Here is a 23462-nt window from a genome sequence, read left to right as displayed (position 1 = left end):
ATTATGCCTCTCCAAATGTTCATAAATCCTGCCTCTCAGGATCTTCTCCATCAATTTCCTGGGCTATCCCTACTCCCTTTCTTGAATAAGGGAACAACGTCTGCAACCCTCCAATCTTCTGGAACCTCTCCCGTCCCCATTAATGATGCAAAGATCATTGCTAGAGTCTCAGCAATCTCCTCCCTTGCCTCCCACAGTAGCCTGGGGTATATCCCGACTGGTCCTGGTGACTTATCCAACTTGATGCTTTTCATAAGCTATATTTCTTAATGTCTATATGCTCAAACTTTTCAGTCTGCTGTAGGTCATCCCTACAATCACCAAGATCCTTTTCTGTAGTGAATACTGAAGCAAAGTATTAAGTAAGTATCTTCGCTATTTCCTCCGGTTCCATGCACACTTTTCCGGTGTCACACTTGATTGGTCCTATTCTCTCACATCTTATCCTCTTGCTCTTCAAATACTTGTAGAATGCCTTGGAGTTTTCCTTAATCCTGCTCACCAAGGCCTTCTCATGGCCTCTTCTGGCTCTCCTAATTTTGTTCTTAAGCTCCTTCCTGCTAGCCTTATAATTTTCTACATTTCTATCATTACCTAGTTTTTTGAACCTGATATGAACCTCTTCTGAATCCTCTCCATTGTCTGCCTATCCTTTCCATCCATTGTCCGCCCATGTTGGATCATGAAGGATCAGCCATGCTGAAATGGCGAAGCAGATTCAATGGGTCAAATGGCCTAATTCTGCTCCTACTTCTTATGGTCTTGCTATGGTTAGAATGTTGCCTGGTCAAATACTCAAGAAATATTTTTAGCTGCGTTGACAGTCCGAAGATGCAAGCCATTATGAAAGTATGATTACATACTGCTTCATGAGACTATAAAGATACAGGAGTGGAATTAGGCCACTTGGCCCATTAAATCTGCTCTGCCATTTCATTCTGGCCGATCTATTTCCCTCTCAACCCAATTCTCCTGCCTTCTCCCCAGAACTTGTTATGGCCCGACTAATCAAGAATCTATTAACCTCTCTGCCTTAAATATGTTCAATGCCCTGGCCTCACCAGCTACATGGCAATGAATTTAGCCTTTGGTTGAAGAAATTTCTCCTCATCTCCGTTCAAAATGGATGTCCCTTTATTCATTGATTGGCCTTATCTCCAACAGTATCGAGGTGGCTTGCAGGGAAGAAGTCATCTCTCTGACACAGTGGTGTCAAGAAAACAACCTCTTCCTCAATGTTGCAAAAACAAAGGAGCTGGTTGTGGTTAACAGGAGGAATGGAGACAGGCTAACCTCTATTGACATCAATGGATCTGGGGTTGAGAGGGTAAACAGTTTTAAGTTCCTCGGCATCCACATCACCGAGGACCTCACATGGTCTGTACACACCAGCTGTGTGGTGAAAAAGGCATAACAGCGCCTCTTTCACCTCAGACAGTTGAGGAAGTTTGGTATGGGCCCCCAAATCCTAAGAACTTTCTACAGGGGCACAATTGAGAGCATCCTGCCTGTATGGGAACTATACCTCCCTTAATCGCAGGACTCTGCAGAGAGTGGTGTGGACAGCCCAGCCCATCTGTGGTTGTGAACCTCCCATGATTCAGGACATTTACAAAGACAGGTGTGTAAAAAGGGCCCATAGGATCATTGGGGACCCAAGCCATTCCAACCATAATCTATTCCAGCTGCTACCATATAGGAAGTGGTACTGTAGCTAAAAGCCAGGACCAACAGGCTCTGGGACAGCTTCTTCCATCAGGTTATCTGACTAATGAACTCACGCTGACTTGAGTGTCCTCTATATTACATTGTGTGGCCTCTGTCGGTCGTGGTCGACCATTTGTACTACACCTCTGGTAGTCACTGGTTTGTCAAGCAGCATCGACTGTGGTTTTCGAAGCCGATCCTGGAACGGCAGACTCTGCCACAGTTGCTGCATGTGTAGGGCGTTGTGCAATTGTTGACTGTTCTATTTATTATAAATTACTATGATTGCACATTTAGATGGAGACGTAATGTAAAGATCCACTCATGTATGTGAAGGATGTAAGAAATCAATTCAATTCAATTGGTCGGGAAAAGTTTCCCAATCTTGTAATTTCTCACAAATTTTTGCTAAATTATATTCCCTCTCTTTTGACTTCTCTCGCCAGTCACAGTTATACCATTGGTGCCAATATGTGCCAAGACTTCTGGCTGCTCCCCTTTAGGATTCTGTGCACTCGATCCAAGACGTCTCTGACCTGGCACCTGGGAGGCATAATATCACCTGGGTGTCTCCATTTGGTCCACAAAATCTCATGTCTACTCCCTTAACTATGGATTCCCCTATCTACTACAGTTCTCTTCTGCCCCCAGTAGGTCGACCCCCTCAACAGTATACAAAATGGTATACTTATCATTGAGGGGAACAGCCACAGGGATACTCTATACTAGCTGTCCATTTCATTTCCCTCTCCTGACAGTCTCCAAGGTACCTGCCTTGTGCAACTTCAGGGTGACTACCTCCCTCTGGCTCCTATCTTTACTGTATGGCTCACTTCATCATATGAACCGAACGTCATCAAGCTGCAGCTCCAGGGCCACGTTCTCTGGGGAGCTGCAGCTCAGTGCAGCTGTCATTATCCAGAAGGCTGGAGGTGAGACTGAGTTTGCACAACTCACACAAAGAACACACCACAGTCCCTGGAGCCATTCTCAATGCTTTAACTATGCACTGTAACACGCTGTAAGGTTTCACTGCTAAAGCTAACGTAATGGCTTCTATGTAATGATCCACTGTTAAGGTAGTGGTTTCTCTGTGGCAGCAACATTTGGGTTATGACTAGAAATAACAGGACTTTGGAATTCAGTGGCTATCCAATGGGAGAAATGTTGTTCTTTCTTGTGTGTCTGGGAGCTGGGTTTTTCCACGGCCTTTTGTCGAGGAGAGGTGAAGAGGGAAGACGCGTGTGGAGAGAGCTGGTAGACCACTGGACGGAGTGGACTGGGATCTGAGGGTCCGAAGGTCAGCAATGTTCGGAGGAGACCGATGGTGGAAGAATGACTGCTGAGTGAGCTCCAATGTGACTTTGACTTGACTTGGGCCCTTTTTTTGTTTATTTTCATTACTAACCCTATATTCAGATTAAGATTCATAAAGTGTATCATTTAATTGCATATAGTGTACTGTCTGATACTTTGCGTTGTGGGTTTGTAACTGGTAGTATATTACACAACATCCACACAAACACGATTACCCAGTTTGGCGGGGCCGAAGGCTGATTCCTCTAGACGAACATGAGCTAGATGAGCCTGAGCCTCAGGGTTACACATTAACGGATAAAGAATAAAGAAGAAGAAACTTACTGTTCTCACTGACGCCTGATGAGCCACAGCCTTAACACTGGTCCTCTCCAGTGGTGGCTGTTCTGCTTGTCTCTGCCTTATTTTTATTTATTTTTATTTCAATGTACTTAACTACATGAACTAGAATTTTTAAATGATACCCCCGGCTGCAGCTTTCAAGGAATATTAGTATGTTAGATAAAACAACATTCATTAGCGGTAACACTCTGATATTGCTGTTGTATTGGTAATGTTTGCCAACAGGTAACAGTAATAATTCATTGATAGTCTAAATTTGACTGGTAATAATAGATTTGAAGCCCCAATTCCTTACTTGTGACCAGAAGTAATCCTATAATTTGCAAACATTCACTCCAGTAAATGAACATAAAGGCGACAGTTTTCAGAATTGTGAACTTTGGTGGGAGCTCTTGCACTTCACTCATTGGTACAGGGAGACACACACCAAATTTTAATAAAAAGTGATTGCATAAATACCATTCAGCCAGTGTTTGACATCTAGTTCAGTATATTGCCTAAAATCAGCATAATCAATATTTCAGATTATTCCCTGAGCTCAGACTGAATAAAAAGGTGTGAACATAAATTATGCCACAGGAAATGGGGCCTTTGATGTCTGAATCTGTTGATCTCTGCTGTAACTCCATTGCTCTCCACTCACCATCAATTTCTCTGCATTTTTGTTGTGAAAAATCCCACTGAATTATAAGTTTTTAGATGCTACCTCAGCTGTTAATTGCAATGGAGTTTTCTATGTTTTGGCAGCCTCGATGATCAAGAATTTTTCCCATCTTTCTTTTTAGTTCCTTTGCTAAACTTTTTGGTTTCTATTTCTTGGGTCTATTCACTGATCATGTCCAGATACTTTTCTGTTCCCTCATTTATTTGACCAACCCCACTAGTATATAGCTACCAGGTCACTTTACTGTAAAGTTCTTATATCAGGGCTGTCCAAACATGTGCTCCTATATGGCCCTACACCAATTTTCCACACCTCAATTTCCTGCTGATTCAAGTATATGCTCCTTCCTAGAGTTTTGTTCCTTGAGTTATATATAACATATATGACCATTTCTGGTCATTTCATATCACTGTAGAAATACAACCAGACATTTCCTAGTGCAATTTGGCCGTGTGACCTCAGCATGACCTTTTTGTCAATGTGCACAGAATGAAGTGTTTCCTCCGTGAAGGTTATTCCTGGATCAGTTGCCTATGCTGAGATAATTGCTGGGCACTCTTTGGATCTATTTGGTCTTCACACTGTAGCGACACACACAACATTTTGGAGGAACTCAGCAGGTCAGGCAACATCTTTAGAAATGACTTCCCTTAATTACCTTTCATCCTTTATCTTCCTACACCACCCTATCCTGCCCTTGTTCCTCTGGTCAATCTGACACTCAAGCTTCCTTGAATCCTTCCCACCTAGTTTGATAGACATGTCTGTGTTAAAACTCACTCTGTAACTCACAAAATCGCCTAACCCAATCCCAGTTCTTGCTTGCGATCCTCAGTTGACCTTGGCGTAGTCTGAATCATTCCTACCGCAAAGAAAGTGTGCAATATCTGTTCAACTGAACCCAGGGCCTGTAAGTGTGATTGCTGCCCTCCTGGAATACCAGTTTAGAGTAATTACTGAGATACACTGAAGTAGTTTTTCTTAAAATCAATGTACATGGCCTAGTTATTTTATATATAATTATTCTTAAACTGGCTGTGCATTGAATCTTTAATCAATAAATTATCTGTTTTGAAAGAAATTCTAAGAAGTCTATATGTGAAGTTCTATCAATAGTTTCTGCCAAAGTCTATCTTAACCATCCGTGTTGTGTTTTGAATCTCATACAGCAATGCATCTTTTTGAATGCTTTCATGTATGTTAAACATACCCTTAAAAATGTATGGGTGGTAATTTAATCTGTTGAGTCTTGACAGTTTTGTGGTCTGATATTTAACATTGCAGATCTTTGTTGTATGTTGCAATTTGTATTACACAGATTGAAACCTGTATTTTGTGAAACTGATTGTTGGAAGCAAATAGAATTCCAGATCTGGAATACACACTTCTGAAGCAGGTTATGCATGGTGTCTTAAAAATGTCTTGAATCATTGTATGTTCAGTGAATGCAATCTACACAGATCAGGTAGATCCTGATAATAGTTACACAAAATGCTGGAGGAACTCAGCAGGCCAGGCAGCACCTATGGAAAAGAATACAGTCCACGTTTCGGACTGAAACCCTTTGGCAGGACTGGAAAGAAAAAAAAAAGCTGAGGAATAGATTTAAATTTTGGGAGGAGGGGGACAGAGAACCTCTTTCACCAAGCAACTTTCCAGCTCTTTACTTCATCCCTCCCCCTTCAGGTTTAACTTACCACGTTGTGTTTCTCTCTCCCATCCCTCCCAACTTTTAAAACTACTCCTCAGCTTTTTTCCCCCCAGCATTTTGTGTGATGTTTGGATTTCCAGCATCTGCAGTTTTTCTCTTGTTCCTGATAATAGTTGGTGTTTTCCATGGAAGTCTTAATCTAATTGCTACAAATAGAAATTTCAGGCACTTCACTGGATTTTGATGTTTGGGCTATTGTTGTCATTAAACTTGATGTCGAGATATTGGGCCCCATGCCTTGCCACATTTCTGTGCTATCCTCTGAAGATACATATTGTATCAATATTTAAGGTGCTGGCAGTGAGTGAGTGGTGCATCTTTGTCGTTTCTGTCTATCCACTGGAAGGTGGCAGAGATAAAATTACTGGGAAGGTGAAAAGGAATTTTTGCCACTTACAGCTGCAATAAATCAGGAGAGTAACACGAAGATGGGATTTGAGAGTAGAATGATTTAGGTGGGAGGGGACTCTAATCTTTTGTTTCAGTGTTATCTTGGTAATGACCACAGTGAGGACGATCCCAGATATGGTGAGCACAGTCTCCTCTGTGTATTGGGCCATACAGCCACACCTGCCTCCCAGTAAGCTGGAACCCTGACTCTGTGTACTGCTGTCCTGTATGAATAAGGAGAAATGCAAGTCCAGTTTTTCAGTGATGCGGCCTGGTGAAAGCAGGTTGTGAGGTATGGGTGTGTGAATGTGATAGTGTTAGGTGTGCCAAGTAAGAGTAAGTGAAGTGTGAACATGTGGATGTTGGTTTGGGTCCTTCACTAAGACAGTTGGTAGGTGAATGGTAAAAATTAAGCTGTTTGTGAGTCCTTCAGGCAGTTAACAGTATGTGACTTTTTATGCATTAATTGACGTTCACTAGTTCAGTAAGGTTTTCGAGACAGCACTGCATGCTGGTCCGCAGGGCATGGATGAACTCCGTGACTGGTCCCTAAACTTTCTAAATGCACATGTTAAAACTTTCTTAGCTTCCACGCACAAGTAATTTCTTCTACTGTGAAGCTTCATGACAAATGTAGGAACCTATTTTCCATTTATATTAGAACATTGAGTAGGGGGTAGAAGATGCATCTACCAAAGGAGGTTTAAAGTGCTTCTTCGCTCTGCTAGCCTGCGGGTCGCCCTTGGGTAAGGTATAGCACCTGCTTAGCCCCCTGATCAGAGTCAAGTGAAGTTATGAGAGTAAGGGGTGAATGGTCATATGAGCAGCTGGTGCGTATCACAAATCCTGGTTGTGTGTCCATTGATGCCAGACAGACAGTCTCTGAAGAGTATTGATAATGGTTGGGGTCACGTCTTGTAAAGACAATGGCCAGAAGAAGGCAATGTCAAAACACTTCTGCAGAAAAATCTGCCAAGAACAATCATAGTCAAAAGTTAATGATAACCTCCATCATACTACATGTCACATAATGTTAATGATTAGAACAAAGACCAGTACAGCACAGTCCAGACCATTTGGCCTATAATGTTATGCCAATATTTTAACCTAATGATCAATCTAACCCTTCACTCCTACCTAGACCTCAATTTTTCTTTCTTCCATTTGCCTTTCTAAGAGTCTTGTAAATGTCCCTAATGTGTCTGCCTTTACTACCCTCCCAGACAGTGAGTTTCATGCACCTTCCACACTGTGTTTAAAGAAAAAATAACCTATCTTTAACATCCAACCCCTATAGTTTGGTAAGATCTCCTTAAATTTGTGCCTCCCTTGGAAAAAGTCTCTGCTGTACCTGTCCACTTGATCTATCTTAATCTATGCCTCTTATCAACTTGTTCACCTCTATCAAATCACCTTTCATCCTCCTTCGCTCCAGAGAGAAAAGCCATAGTTTGCTCAACCTTTCCCTCACAAGACATGCTCTCTAATCCAGGTAGCAGTGTGATAAATCTCCTTGGTACCCTCTCTAAGTAATGAGGGGACCTGAACTGAACATTTTCTATTGTGGCCAGAACCATTTTTTGCTTGACTGCCAGTAATTGTTGCCGTTAATAAATGTGGGGTTTCTTTAACCATTCATGGTTGCTTCAGGATTAGAGATTAGCTTTATTTGTCACATGTACATTGAAACATAGTGACCTGCATTATAGACCTCATTGACTCGTACGGACAATCTTTGGTGCGGTTATATTACAAACATTTGTAGTTGGACAACAGAATTATTCACCTTGCCTATAAATCAGTTAAGCAGCAGGAAACAGAGCTTAAGGATAACAGATCAACTCCAATCGTCAGGATGTGAACTATAGTTCTGCTAAAAATGATGGGAGCTGTGAATGTTGAGTGTATTCATTGATGGCTTAGAAGTTGGACAGAAAGTCACATTTAGATGTTTGCTGAGCCCCCGAAGAAAGGCAAAACTGAAATTTATGCAGAAGAGAGCATTGAATGATAAGGATGTAATTAATAGATTAATCAAATGAGCAAAATTGTGACATGGATTTCAATGGGTATAAATGTGGATCCGAGAAGAATGAAACTACTTCTAAAGCAGCAAGGTAAAATTAAAACTAGTTTGAAGAGAATGACGGGGTCTATAAATATAGACCTTTATAATGTAATGGACAAATACAGGAAACATTCAAAGACAAATGGAATGTGAACCTATACATCTAGAGGTCCAGAATGTGGTGGAAGCCAGAGAAGTTTTGCTGTTACTCTACACAACAAACATTTTATGGCTGCTTTCTCTGAGGGAAAGCTATTTTGCCCTAGGTGGGAATTCAACATAGATTAACCAGGATGAAACTTAATGAAACTATGAATCAAGGGTTAAATTCCAATGAGCAATGGGGTTGGAACTTGAAAGGATAAGTTGTGATTTAAACATAATTTTCAAAAGATCGAAGAAAATTTTCGGGAGAGATGACAACTACTGCTGTTTGGGATTGTAGAGCCAGTCCTACAGGTCCAAAGTTAAGAAACAATTCCATTTGAAAAGCTGGAGGAAATTTGAAGTTCTCTTCTACAAATGGACATTGTGGTTAAATCACTTGTTATTTTGAATGTGGAAGTATATGGATTTCTGTTAACCAAATGTTTTTGGAGCAAAGGCAGTTCAAATGAATTTGATCACAAATTAACCACAAAATCTGTGAATGAAAGGGAAGGATGGCCTGATTATGTTGCTAAAATAATTGTTATAACTGAATTGTTAAAATAGTTCAGTGTAGTGCTAACATTGTAATCATCAGGTGAAAGTTGGTAATCCCCATGTCCAATTTAAAAGATTGTTGAAGTGAGAATGAGCAACATTTTTATTAAGTGAATATGTTGCTGTGAAGAAGTGTAGAATTTCAGCTGGGACAACAATAGAGAAGTGCGAGCTTGGTTTTATATTTTAGATGCTAGAAGGAGAAGTGTAATTACAACTCCACTTCCTTTCATCATTCTTCAGAAGTCACTGCAGAACTGAAAAAAACTGTGAACAGTTGTCAAGAGTCATGAGAAAATGCTTGTTTTGCGACAAAGTAAGTCAACTGTGACCAGTGTGAGATGTTGAGAAAACTGCAGGCCATTAAGTGCAAACATAATCTCTAAGTGTGATATTAAATAGTAAAAATAGTAACACTATATTTAGCAGAATTGATCATGTTGTTTTACTCTTGAATATGTTGCATCTACATGTTGAACTGGTACTGTGGCACAACATATTTGATTACAAAGGTGTACATTACAAATGAGGACATTTTTCTTTTAGACATCGAAGTGATGCCATGAAATATTCTGGCAACCTCCCTACGTGATCAAAGACCATAAGATATAGGAGAACAATTAGGCCATTTGTCCCATATAGTCTGTTCTGCCATTTCTTCATGGTTGATTTATTTTCCTCTCAGCCTCCATCTTCTGCCTTCTCCCCTGTCCCTTCATGCCCTTACTAATCAAGAATCTATCAGACCTCAGCCTTGAATATTTCAAGAGACCTGGCCTCCACAACCGCCTGTAGCAGCAAATTCTGCAGATTCACCACTGGCTAAAGAAATTACTCCTCATCTCCATTCTAGATGGATGTTCCTCTACTCTGAGGTTGCCCCTCTGGTTTTAGACTTACTTACCATAAGAAACATCTGCTCCACATCTCTATCGAGGCCTTTCAATATTCAATGAGATCCCCCCTCATTCTTTAGAATTCCAGTGAGTACAAGCCCATAGCCATCAAATACTCCTCATGTGACAAGCCTTTCAATCCCGGATCATTTTCATGAATCTCATTTGAACCCTCTTCAATATAAGCACATCCTGCCCCTCCACCTATCTTCGTATTGTCCGCAAAGCCATCAGTTCCGCCATCCAAATCACTGATATATGAAGTAAAAAGCGGTCCCAACACAGACCCCAGTTGAACGTCACTATTACTGGCAGCCAACCAGAAAAGGCTCCCTAAATCACACTCTTTAGTCACACTGCCTATCAGCAAATGCTCTTCCCGTGCTGGTATCTTTGCAGTAATACCATCAGCTGTTGTTGAGCAGCTTCGTGTGACACCCTACCAGAGGCCTTCGGAAAATCCAAGTTCACAATGTCTACCTATTCTCATTTTTTGTCTATTCTGCCTGTTATTTCTTCAAAGAATTTAAACAAATAATGGCAGGCAAGATCTTCCCTTGAGAAAACCATGCCAGCTTCAGCCTATTTTATCATGTGCCTCCAAGTATCTCAAAGCCATATCCTTAACAATTGACTCCCAACCACTAAGGTTAGACTAATTGGGCTATATTTTCCTTTCTCTCCCTTCTAGGAGTGACATTTGTAATTTTCCAGTCCTTCTGAATATTTCCAGAATCTAGTGATTTTTGAAAGATCATTACTAATGCTTCCACAATCTCTTCAACCACCTCTTTCAGAACCTTGGGATGTACACCATCTGGTCCAGGTGACTTATCTACCTTCAGAGCTTTCAGCTTCCCATGCGCCTTCTCCCTAGTAATGTTAACTTCACACACTTCTGCCCACTGACACTCAAATTTCTGGCATACTGCAAATGTCTTCCTCAGTGAATAATTGTGCAAAATACTAATCAAGTTTGTCCACCTTGTCTCTCATTGCTACCTCTCTAGCATCATTTTCCAGTAGTCCCATATCTACTTTCGCCCCTTTTACACTTAATATATTTGAAGAAACTTTTGGTACCCCCTTTAATATTATTGGCTAGCTTACTTTTTGTATTCCATCTTTTCCTTCTTCAAGTCATTTTTAGTTGCCTTCTATTGGTTTTTAAAATCTTTCCAATCCTCATAACTTTCCACTAATTTTTGCTCTATTATATGCCCTTTCTTTGGTTTTTATGTTGACTTTGACTTCTCTGGTCAGCCAAGGTTGCATCATCCTGCCTTTAGAATACTACTAATTCTTTGGGATGTATTTATGCTTTGGTTTCTGAATTGCTTCCAGAACTCCAGCCAATTCTGCTCTGCCGTCATCTCTGCTAGTGTTCCCTTCCAAACAATTTTGGCCAACTTTTCTCTTATTCAAAGTACATTTATTATCGAAGTATGTATAACTTTTGCAATCTTGTGATTCATCTGCTTTGTCTCTTTCTTACAAAGCAAGAAGCTCGAAAGAACCCAATTAAAAAAGACCAATACCCAAAGCTCAGAGAAAAAAGGAAAATAAAAACAAATCATGTAAATAAAAGAAGCAAACAACAGCATTCTGAACCAAATTGAGTCCATAGACCCAGTCCCAGAACAGTCCGAATAGGCCTGAAGCCTCGGCCTCACTCTCAGTTCATCATGTAGTGCAGCAAATTGCCACAAAGTTCGCATTCACAAAGTGTGTAGCAATCAGAGCAGTCTCTCAAAGAGGAGTGATCATCAAGGGAGAGCAAGCAAAATCGGCCTGACCCTCGCTTCCAGTGCTGACACCCTGCCTTTTCCGTCTCTCTGGCCAGCATTTAAATCATTGAGACACTGGACGGTGACATGCACCAGGACCTCCCTGTGGAGATATGCTCTGGGCCTAGACCCTGCTGCCCAGCTCAAAGCTTCTCTTCACATTTCCAAATCGGCTGGGTGCTTAGAGCAATCTAACCTGGCATCCAGATGCTCATCCTCTGAATTGCGCAGTTCAACTCCATCTCTGACATTGACACCATCTCCATTTCCGACACCGACTCGAGCATGTTAAGCTCTGACTTAGAAACGCACCAGCATGGCTCATCCCTCGAATCAGCTTCACCTTTGCTCACCTCTTCCTTGTTTGCGGTGATAGATTACCACAATTTAAAAGGTGTTATTAATGTTGTTTTTAGTTCTATCTCTCGCCTTTTGAACTACCAGTAAGCTGTCGTCCAACTTCAGTAGCACCATCTTAAACTGGAAGTCTCTGTAATCCCCTTTACTCCTCTGCAATATTGATGCATATGACTTTAGCTTCTTCTTAGATTGAAGGGTGAATGCTACCATATTATGATCACTGACCCCTAAGGATTACTTTACCTTAAGCTCTCCAGCACCAGCGGCATCGCAGGGGTTGTCAGTCAGCATTGAATTCAGCGTAGGACTGCCTTAGGATTTTTACTTGGAGTTTATTCCCAAGACCTTCCCCATGAGTTTGTATAGCCACTAGGCAGCAAAGGTTTGAGGTCAGAGTTTTCCTTCTGCTAGATGAGCTCTCAACCACAGTCTAATAGTGGACTACTTGACAGATAGACCTCAGTATGTGCGGTTGGGAGACTGTAGGTCTGACACAGTGGTCAGCAGCACAGGAGCGCCACAGGGAACCGTACTCTCTCCGGTCCTGTTCACCCTGTACACATCTGACTTCCAATATAACTCGGAGTCCTGCCATGTGCAGAAGTTCGCTGATGACACGGCCATAGTGGGGTGTGTCAGGAATGGACAGGAGGAGGAGTATAGGAAACTGATACAGGACTTTGTGATATGGTGCAACTCAAACTACCTGCGTCTCAATGTCACCAAGACCAAGGAGATGGTGGTGGACTTTAGGAGATCTAGGCCTCATATGGAGCCAGTGATCATTAATGGAGAATGTGTGGAGCAGGTTAAGACCTACAAGTATCTGGGAGTACAGTTGGACGAGAAGCTAGACTGGACTGCCAACACAGATGCCTTGTGCAGGAAGGCACAGAGTCGACTGTACTTCCTTAGAAGGTTGGCGTCATTCAATGTCTGCAGTGAGATGCTGATGATGTTCTATAGGTCAGTTGTTGAGAGCGCCCTCTTCTTTGTGGTGGCGTGTTGGGGAGGAAGCATTAAGAAGAAGGACGCCTCACGTCTTAATAAGCTGATAAGGAAGGCGGGCTCTGTCGTGGGCAAAGTACTGGAGAGTTTATCATCGGTAGCTGAGCGAAGGGTGCTGAGTAGGCTACGGTCAATTATGGAAAACCCTGAACATCCTCTACATAGCACCATCCAGAGACAGAGAAGCAGTTTCAGCGACAGGTTACTGTCGATGCAATGCTCCTCAGACAGGATGAAGAGGTCAATACTCCCCAATGCCATTAGGCTTTACAATTCAACTGCCAGGACTTAAGAACTTTTTTAAAGCTATTATTAATGCTTTTTGAGTTAGTGATTTAGATGCATATCATATTATTACTGAGTTAAGTATTGTATGTAATGAGTTTTTGCTACAACAAGTGTATGGGACATTGGAAAAAATGTTGAATTTCCCCATGGGGATGAATAAAGTATCTATCTATCTATCTATCTATCTATCTATCTATCTATCTAATACCCCCACCTAGTCAAAGTATCTGGTTTTAAGGCACCAGTAACCCACCTTTTCCCCTTCTCTTGTCAGTAAAATGGTTCTGCTGGCCTAGTATCTAAAGTGAAGTACATATGTGAAGGCCAGGTACAAAGGAATTATCAATATATTTTGTTGTTTGAATTTCCAGCATCTGCAGATATCCTCGTGTTTATCAATATATGTACATACTTTCAACAGTGCAGATCCTTACACTCACAGTAAGTGACAAAATGTGTCACTGGAGTGAAGACAGTCTTAACACAGTAATGTGTTACTGAAGAGAAAACAGCCTAGTCACATTGGCTTTTCAACCTCTGTTCCTCTTCTGTGCAGCACCAATATTTGCTAGATTTCATGTTTACAACATGCCATGAAACAATGTAGTTGAAATTGGGCTTTAGCTTGATTAAATAGATTCACAGAAACATGCTCTATAAATTTTTGAGTTTACATCTTTTGATATCATCCAACCTTTGTCTTACCACTGTCATCATCCATAGTGTGAGGAGCTGTGCTGTTTTTACTAGAAATATAATATTAAGGAAAAGCAGGGTGGGGAGTACGAGCACGAGAATAGATACTCCGCAATGATCCATCTAATCTACATGGTTAAAGTAATTTTTGGAAATGATCTACTTGTAAGTCAAGGGTTAAATCATTTTTCAGTTTTAATATATGTCGTATTCAAGTTTATTGTTGTATTTATGTTATGGCATAAATGTGAACTTTGATAAATGCTGGTTTGTCCTTTTATGTGATTTCAGGAATTGCAGCTGCCACCATGTTTCAGACGACGAAGGAGCTAAACCTTTCAGATAAACAGCTGAGGGTTGCATTTGACGGCGATGCTGTTCTCTTCTCTGACGAGTCAGAGAAAATTGTAAAGCTTCATGGACTAGATACCTTTTTTGAACATGAGAAGAAATATGAAAACAATCCTCTTGCAAAAGTAAGTTTGATGCAAAAATCACTTTCCACTTTCCTAACAGTTTCACAGAGGAGCTGAAAAAAAAGCATTGTAAGATCTCAGTGGGTCAAACAGCATGTGTGAAGACAGAGGGAGAGTCTTACAACAGGGTCTTGAGTGAAACACTGACCATCCTTCACCTCCACAGCTGCTGCTTCACCTATTGAGTTATAGCAGTTTTGTTATTGTTGCTCAGCATTCCAGTATCTGCACACTTGTGTGTCTATTCACAACGGAGCTGTTTGGTTTTCATTTGCTGCACGCTGGTTCTGCAACTATAACCTGAAAAGTCCTGTGCGAGTAGCTTTCAGTTATACACAGTACTTGGTGCATACTCAGAACAGTCTTGGGGAGAAAGGTTGATACATAGCTTTTGGGAATCAGAACTGTCAGAGGAGTCTCATTTGCGGGGTAAAATGGGGTTGAGGTGGCAGCAAAGCTTTTTATTAAGCTTAGGAAGTATTTCAACCATTAGCAGCCATTCACTGGTTTCATCAAAAGCCGGACAATAAACAAATGCTAACCCTGTTTTTTTTTAAAAAAAAGCTGATTCAACATAAATTAACATAAAAATTAACTTAGAATGGTTATCCGTTTGAGATAAATAATGAGAAGAGAGCAAGATTGGAATGTCTACTTCTTTATAAGCATAACTGGTAAATAGAATAGAATAAAACCTACCTCTGTTTAAGTTCCTTCTCTTTACTAGCTCTGCTTCAGTTACTGTGCATTTTCCAGTGCATAATGTTACAATCTAGAATTCATGAAAAATCGATTTCCATTTGATATACAGTAGTGAGGGAGCAGCAGGAAAAGAAACATCAAAAATTTGAAAAACGGCTGAGAAAAGTGTCAATGGCCTGGTCATATTCTCTCCCTCTCCCTCTCCCTCCCCCCCTCTCCTCCCCTCCTCCCCCCAGAATAACGCATGGCTTGCTGAGTATTTCTTTAAGGAAAGGAAACACGAAGGCTTCCATTTTTTTTTTCCTCAGGTTATACTCTGACCTCCAACCTAACATATGACATGAAAAATTACTCTCCACCATGCCCTCCATCCCTATTCTGTAGAATCTTTTAAGGAAATCTATTTTCATATTCCAGACAGTCAGAATAGGAAAGATGCTAATCAATAATGATCATGGAAGTGAAACTTAATTCTAGGTTTTGTTAATTGACAAAGAGGTTACTGCACTTAACTAATTTTATTTTAAATCAGGTAGTTACTCTCAGTCCAGACATATTTAATTGAGTTTGGTTTGCAAGACAAAATGAAGCCATAATATACTTGCTAATGCATGAATGCAGTACTATACAAAATGAAAACAAGGTTTTTTTTCTTAAATATGCCTTGGGAATGCAGGCAGACATATCATTTGTTTTTGACTCAAATTTTTGTTGATTTGAATCTATATGGTTTTATGAGGGGGAGGAGTCCTTTTAAATAATAACTTGCAATAGTACCAGTAATTGTCTCAAATGCTGGTGATTGGATTAAAAGATGAGAAATTAGTTTTAGGTGAAAATTAGAAATAGAAATCTGAAATATAGGTACCAACTATTTTTGAGTGAAATAGTCCAGATGGATAACAGCAAAAGAAATCATATTGTTGAGTTCTATGAAATTAATATTGTGTATTTTTTTTCTATTAAAGTGTTAGATGTTGACATGAACAATCACACAATTTGTCATGAAAGTGAGGGAAAGTTCTGGGAGGAGGAAAACGTTATAGGTAGGAATCAGGAGGAGAGAATTTGAGAGAGAAAATAGGGTCGGGACACTTTAGTGGGTGCTGCATACACTGAAGCAGTCAGATCAGTCCCCGAGTCATAATGGAGTTGCTGCAGCAACAATCCGAGCCACAGGTCATAGAATCAAGTATATTGATACAACAATCTTTGTCAGCTTTATCTTTTTCTGAAATGTTAGCACTTACAAGTTCAAAATCCGGGAGTCAGTGAAATCAAAACTACTGCCCCAAAGGGGAACATTTAAATTGAATCCAATTCCTGACTTTCTTTGTGAAGTAGTAGTTATTTGACTGGAAGCAAATGGCAAAAAATTTACATTGCAAACTTTTGAGCTAGTTTCATTCTTTAAATCGTTACATGCATGAATTATGATGGAGAAATGAAGCCATTGCAGAATTACCAAAATCTCACCCCGGACTGCTTGGACCAGGATTTTGGCTGAGCGTGCCTGTAAGAACTTCAAAGCATTTCTGCAACTTGCATGTTGAAGGAATGGTGCCCAGTAAAGTATAATATGCTCATTTATTTTCCATACAGGGTCCTCTCAAGGGATTTTTGGAAGTACTGGGAAAGCTGCAGAAGAAGTTTCATGCTAAAGATTTACGCTGTACCTGCCCAATCAGGACCTATCTTGTCACAGCAAGAAGTGCTGCAAGTTCTGGAGCAAGAGCTTTGAAGACGCTTCGGAGTTGGGGGCTAGAAGTTGATGAAGCCCTCTTTCTAGCCGGGGCACCAAAAGGACCGATGTTGGAAAAAATTCGCCCTCATATTTTCTTTGATGATCAAATGTTCCATGTGAAAGGAGCGCAGGAGATGGGAGCCATTGCAGCACATGTGCCGTACGGCATTGGACAGAAGTACAATAAGAGCACTTCCATAACTGAAAATGCTGATAAAAGTTAAATGACAAATAGTAAACCATATTCAAATGAAAAACCAAGTCAGACTGTTTACTCTAGCTACTGCTGAAATATACTAAAATCAAATGTGTTAGTGGAATGAGAAAACTGCAGTTTAATGGAGGGGCCTTTTCTACATAGGATTTGCTTATTTTTTTCTTCCAGAATTATTACAATGCATTTATCTTAATACTTTCAAGCTTGAGGGCTAAAGAGGATGAAGTAATCAGCTTATATTTTCATACCATTTTTTAATTCTGACCACAATAGCCTTGTAACAATTTTGGTAATGTAAGAGGCACATTAGACTTGATTGTCTCTTCAAAGCCACAGTACTTTAAGTGAGGGTATCATTACTTTAAAAATTGCTTAATAGATACTCTACAATAAAAGATGCCTGAGTGGTATAGTTTGTTGGGTGTTAACAGTAATTAAAATGGTAGACATTTCTCTTGGCATATTATGTAATAGAAGTTGTTTGCTTGGACTAGAAATTAAATTACCTCCAGATGCATTTTAAAATTATCCAAGGAATCCCTTGAAACTAGAACCTCAAAGCAAAATGAGATCATTTCATTTTGTGCTAGCTCTCAGAGAGACCATCCTAATGGTCTCTTATTTTGCAAATAATGCCCCGCTTCCTTTTTATTAAAGTTGCACAACAGCAGTTTTATTACTCATAATTCTGGGGTGGGGGAAATTTATTATCATTCCCTCACTCGAGTTAATATTCAGTTTCAAGCTTCACAATAAAAGTGGTGCTGGTCATTCAGGCAAGTCTGGGCCGCAGAATTGTGGTTAAACTCTGAATAAAATGAGTCAGGATTATGAGCTGGAATTTGGATTCAAGGATAGATGGAGTCAAGACTTTGGTTGGTAATTGATCTCAAGATGAAAGAGGCAGTGATTAGGTTTCTAAGTGTGATGAGCACTATCTTTTTCTGTTCAATCAATGCTTTAGGAATTTCAAATATTCACCAATGCAAAAACCATAATGTTTGCATCTTGCATAGGTAAAGACTGTCTCTTTTTGGTCTTTTCCAGTTTGACTGAGGTCATTCTTGATCAGAATTAAGTGCATGTTTCCTGCAACACCACCCCTAAGCTGCCAGCTGAACCAGCTCATGCGAAAACATACAATAAGTGAAAGTGGGCTTACCAAGACACACAATTTTCTCTGCCTAATATTCTCCGACTGTGTAATGTAATGTATTATAGTACTGGTAATTTTTGAGTTGGGTGGCGGGATGAAGATAGGTTTCTACTAAAGGATGTTGTAGGACACTCCTTCCCTGAAAGCCTGACAATCTATGAAGAGTATTCATAGAGGTTTGGGTCACCCATCTTGTAAAGACACTACCCAGAAGAAGGCAATGACAAACCACTTCTGTAGAAAATTTGCCAAGAGCAGTCGTGCTCCTGGAAGACCATGATCTCCCACATCATATGACATTGCACATTATGAATGCACAAATGTTTGAGAAGTCTATTTCCCATCAGAAAATGCACTTTTGCACTGAAATAATCATTGGATCACCTTGGCCATTTTTCAAAGGAAAACGCCCCAACAAAACATATGACTAGAGCTTCTTATTCCTATTTTTGTTTCTTTGAACATCAGTACTTAAATTAGGTTTGATACTACCTCCTTTGCCAGTATAGTGGTGTTTATTTCTTTAATATATATGTCAAGGTTACAGAATCACTAGAATGTAGTTTTATGATACAAGCCAAGAATACAGGTTATAAATCAATTAAGTTTCTGGTCACTGATATCAACTAATGTGATCTACTCTTTTCATTTTGATATATTGGAATTATGCCTATTTACAGTATTTGTAAAAGCTAAATGACTATATGATCTTTACTATATTTCTCTGGTCATAACAATATGCTATTTATTTGCTAACAGTTACTGCTTTGACTTGTTTTTGCAAAAGTAGATCAGATTTTAGATTTTTATCTACAAGAACATTTACGTTCAGAAATATTTTTTGCAAAGCCTAGAATGTGCAGGGCCTGCAGTGCAGGGCACTATTTTGAATGGAATGAGTAGCAGAATAAAAATGTTTAAAAAGTATCCAAGGATGGTAAATCTTGGAAAGTTTTTCAGCGTTCTCTAGTTCTCCGTATTGAACTATTTAATTGTCTTTATTTTGTTTGTGTGTTGTTAATTTGGCATCTGCCATGCTAAAGGCACTTATTAAAGGACCTAATTAAATTATTAGATGAGCTTCAGCAGTTGTGCACAAGTTAGACAAATGTTAAAAAATACTATATTTTATTGGCAATAATTTGCAACACTTGGAAATGGTTGTTTATGGGACAGGAGAACCAGTTAAACCATATTTATATTAATACTTCGTATAATGTTTTGCATTTGCATTATTCTGTCTTGTGGTTGCTGTTGAGGTGCACCCCCTGTCATCAATTGTCACCCTTCAGTGAAGGCTGGATAGCAATTGGGCTGCTTTGCTCAGCTTTGTGCATAAATTGGGGAAACTGATTCCAACAATTCCTAGTCAGGGCAAGCTAACTCTGAAATCTCTTAAGGCAATGTACCAGGCTCACCATTTTCCTTCTTGTTGACTGTCATTCACACCTGGTCCTGGACTGTAGGTGCAAAGCAATCATGAGAGAGGGAGTGAATGTGGCAGCAAATGGCACTTATGTCCCCTGTTTACACATTGTAATTAAGATAAGGTCTTAATGCTTACACATTTTTTTTTAAATTGCAACAGTATGAAATAAGATTGTCTCAGTCAAATTGAATGTTATTTGATTATTGTGGTTGAATTGTCATGCCTTTGCATTTTGTATGTTTTCTTACCTGCAATTTTTGTTGTGCATTTTTACAAAAAAAACTATTGTTTCTTTAATTTCAATAAAGAAAGTTTATTGCAAATATTATTTACATGATAATTATTTTGCCTTAAATGTATTCCTTAAGAGTTTAAAGGAATACTTTGCTGAAAATTTGAGGAACAGAAATGTTTGTAACTTGCAGAAGGCTTAACAGCAGGACCTGCCCTCTGGGAAAACGGTGATAGACAGGCCTTCACTAAGCAACTTAGACCTGGTCCCAAATTAAGGAGCTTAAAGTGAAGGAGAATACTTCTGTAGTTTAGTATATTATTCAACAATATATACATTTGTGCTTCTCATTACACTGATAGCTGTGCTACAAACAGCATGCCATTATCATATGGAGCATTCCCTGTGGGCTGTGGTGGAAGAACAAATCAGATCTATCCTGGTAGCAAAACCATATTTTGAAAATTCAGTCTTGTGTTATAGCATCAGTCAAATGAAGTTCTGATTAGCATTTTTCCATAAAGCATGTGTTTCTAACAAGAATTGTGCTTCATTGTCTGCTTCATTCTCACTGTGTGGCGCAAAAACTTTGCAGACGGAGAAGAACCAAAAAAAGAACTCAATCATAGCAGTTACAGGAAAGCCAGAAAGAAGCCGGAAAGTGTAGAAATGGTGGGCTTACAATAATCTCAAAACTTAAAATTGTCATTTGAAGCTGCATTTTTTTTTGGTGAGAGACTTCCTTGCTCACCACTTCTTTGGTAAGGTGTTTTCCATGTTCCCAATGTGAACTATTCTGCCTATACCTGCCAAGACCTTGTCTGTGTTTCCCTCCCTAAATACCTCTGTCTCTCCCTAAACACATCAAAATCTAACCTTTTGCCTAAATTTTAATTTATCTGCTCTAATTTCTCAATAAGAGCTCAACATCAAATTTTGTTTGATAAAACCCCTTGGTGCTTCATAATACTCCTGTGAAACATATTGTGACATTTTACTGTGCTGTGTCCTATATAGGTAGCTGTCGTTTCTACCTGTTTGGCTTTCTCCTTCACCATGCTGAATCCCTGAGACCAGGAGCAGAATTGGGCCATTCAGCCCTTCAAGTCTGCTCTGACATTGCTTCATGGTTGATCCCGGATCCCACTCAATCTCATACACCTGCCTCCTCGCCATATCCTTTGATGCCCTGCCCAATCAGGAAACTATTAAATTTGGCTTTAAATATATCACAGACTTGGCCTCCACAGCTGTCTGTGGCAGAGCATTCCACAGATTCACTGCTCTCTGGCTTTAAAAAAAAAGCCTTCTTACCTCTGTTCTAAAAGGTCACTCCTCAATTTTGAGGCTGTGAACTGTAGTCTTCGACACCCCCATCATAGAAAACATCCTTTCCACATCCACCTTACCTAGTCCTTTCAACATTCAGTAGGTTTCAATGTGATCCCCCACATTCTTCTAAATTCCACTGAGTACAGGCCCAAAGCTGCTAAACACTCCTCACATGTTAACCCTTTTATTCCTGGTATTATCCTTGTGAAGTTCCTGGACTCTCACCAATGACACACATCCTTCCTGAGATATAGAGCCCAAAACTGTTGACAATACTCTGTGTGACCTGACTAGTGTCTGGTAAAGCCTCAGCATTATCTCTGTTTTTATATTCTATTCCCATTGAAATGAATGGCAACATTGCATATGCCTTCTTTTCCACAGAAATCAAGTAATTTCCCTGACTGCATGTTCTAAGATTTTGAAGACGGGTATACATAAGAATAGCAGAATGAAGATATTAAAGCAGAAGTAGGCCCTTCACAATATCATGCCTGTCCAACTAATCAATATTCAATGTGACTTATCTCAGGGTCACATTTCTTTTCTGTCCAAGATGACTATACCCATATTTTGAGTTGGAGACCCTTGGTTGTAGGTGGTCCAGCTAAGAGGAACATAATCTGTGGATATATTCTAAGAAGCATTTGTGAATTCAATATGTCTCAAGGGTATCAGCTATATATAGGCCCAGAATGCTCACCCTCGTACTGCAAACCTGCCACCTCAGAAATCAATCTAGAACCATACATGAACTCCTTTAATGCTGTTAAAGAACAATGAACGTACACAATGCTTATTTTCTCTACCCAAATGAATTACTTTGTACTTTTCCATCCTGTGCTCCATTCATAGTTTACTTGCCTATTCATTTAGCCTGTCATATACTATTGTAAACAGTCTGCATTGTTTTCACCAGCAATGAAGCCATTCAGCTTTGTATCATAAAATAACTTGGCTATATTGCACTTGATACTATGATTCAAATCAATAATTTGGATATTGTAGAACTGGGGCTTGGCATCTAACTTTGATAAACCACTCATACAGCCTCCCAAACTAAAAACAGCTCTCTTACTCTTGTTCTGTTTTCTGTCTGTTAAATAATTCTTAATCTCCACCAATACATTACTTCCAATACCACATTCTTTAATTGTGTTTTAACAGTGTCTTGTGTGGCACCTCACTTAATGTCTCAGAAAATCCAAGTACACCATTTCAACTGATTTGTTCTTATCTATTCTTACAGTTCGAGCTTCAAGAATTCTTGTTTTACTTCTTTGTGTTCTATTAATTGTGTCTATAGTACTAAATATCTCAATCAAACCATTCCTTAACCCTAAATTCAAAGGACTACTGCCCCAGGTCAATTTAAAGAGTAGTCTGGGATGGCTAGCAGTGGGACATTGGTGAACTAATAGGGTTCTGGCTGGCAACTATATAATGGTCTGTTATAATTTAGATTGCAATATAATTGTTACAGCCATCAGTGTCAGAGGTAATGCAGCTGATAGACTCCACAGCATAGCTCATCAGCAGCCCTTCATACTTCTCCTTATTCTCCTTAGAGTCAGCTCTCAAAGCAACCTGTGCAGCAATCCGTTCTTGATGGAGGAAAAGTATCTGAGTGTCTCTGGGAGAGTGGTTGGGTGCGGTACACGTTCTTGCAGAAGAGACATGCGTTCAAAAGTGTCATATGCTACATTTCCACAAGAAGAACGGTGATCTGCTAAAATGTGTGTTACAAGAAAGGAGTCTGCTCATGTTCAGCATCTTTCTCAGCATAGACATAAATTGTTGCGCACATGAATCATCACTCTGCCTCTGGTAAGCAAAATCCTTTTGGGTTCTATTCTATCACTGGCTGGAACCAATGATTTGCTCATAAGTGGCATCTTGTTGCTCAGTGAGAATTGTGGTCTATTCATGACTGGTATCTCTCTGCCCAAACGAGAACTGCCAGCCACTTGGCAAAGTTGTCTTTGACCAGTACTACAACTGCTGGAAGTGCTCTGGATGTGGCTCTAGAACTATGTGTAATAAGGGCACAAAACGTAGGCACAAACTTATTCCAGGCTATTGAAGTACAAGTCAAGTTTCCCTTTTTTTTCAGTATTCCATGGCCTAACCAAATTTGATAGATTGGTTTATTATTATCACACGTACAGAGGTAAAGCAGATCTTGCATACTGTTCATACAGTTCAATTCATTGTAACACTACATGAGATGTTCAC

The 23462-nt window shown here is 39.8% G+C and overlaps 1 protein-coding gene across 1 annotated transcript in view; it reads left to right on the top strand.

Moving 5' to 3' along the window:
* The window catches only part of LOC140733555 (cytosolic 5'-nucleotidase 1A-like), a 30675-nt gene extending 10689 nt beyond the window's left edge, over positions 1-19986 (top strand). Inside the window, exons 5-6 of the mRNA XM_073057026.1 lie at positions 14231-14415; positions 16720-19986. Of these exons, the coding sequence (XP_072913127.1) occupies positions 14231-14415; positions 16720-17085 (551 nt within the window). The 3' untranslated portion in view covers positions 17086-19986. The remainder of the gene's footprint in view (positions 1-14230; positions 14416-16719) is intronic.
* The last annotated feature ends 3476 nt before the right edge of the window (positions 19987-23462 follow it).

The sequence above is a fragment of the Hemitrygon akajei genome, chromosome 9, assembly GCF_048418815.1.
Source record: "Hemitrygon akajei chromosome 9, sHemAka1.3, whole genome shotgun sequence".
Lineage (NCBI taxonomy): Eukaryota > Metazoa > Chordata > Chondrichthyes > Myliobatiformes > Dasyatidae > Hemitrygon > Hemitrygon akajei.
This window is presented reverse-complemented; position numbering and strand designations above follow the sequence as displayed.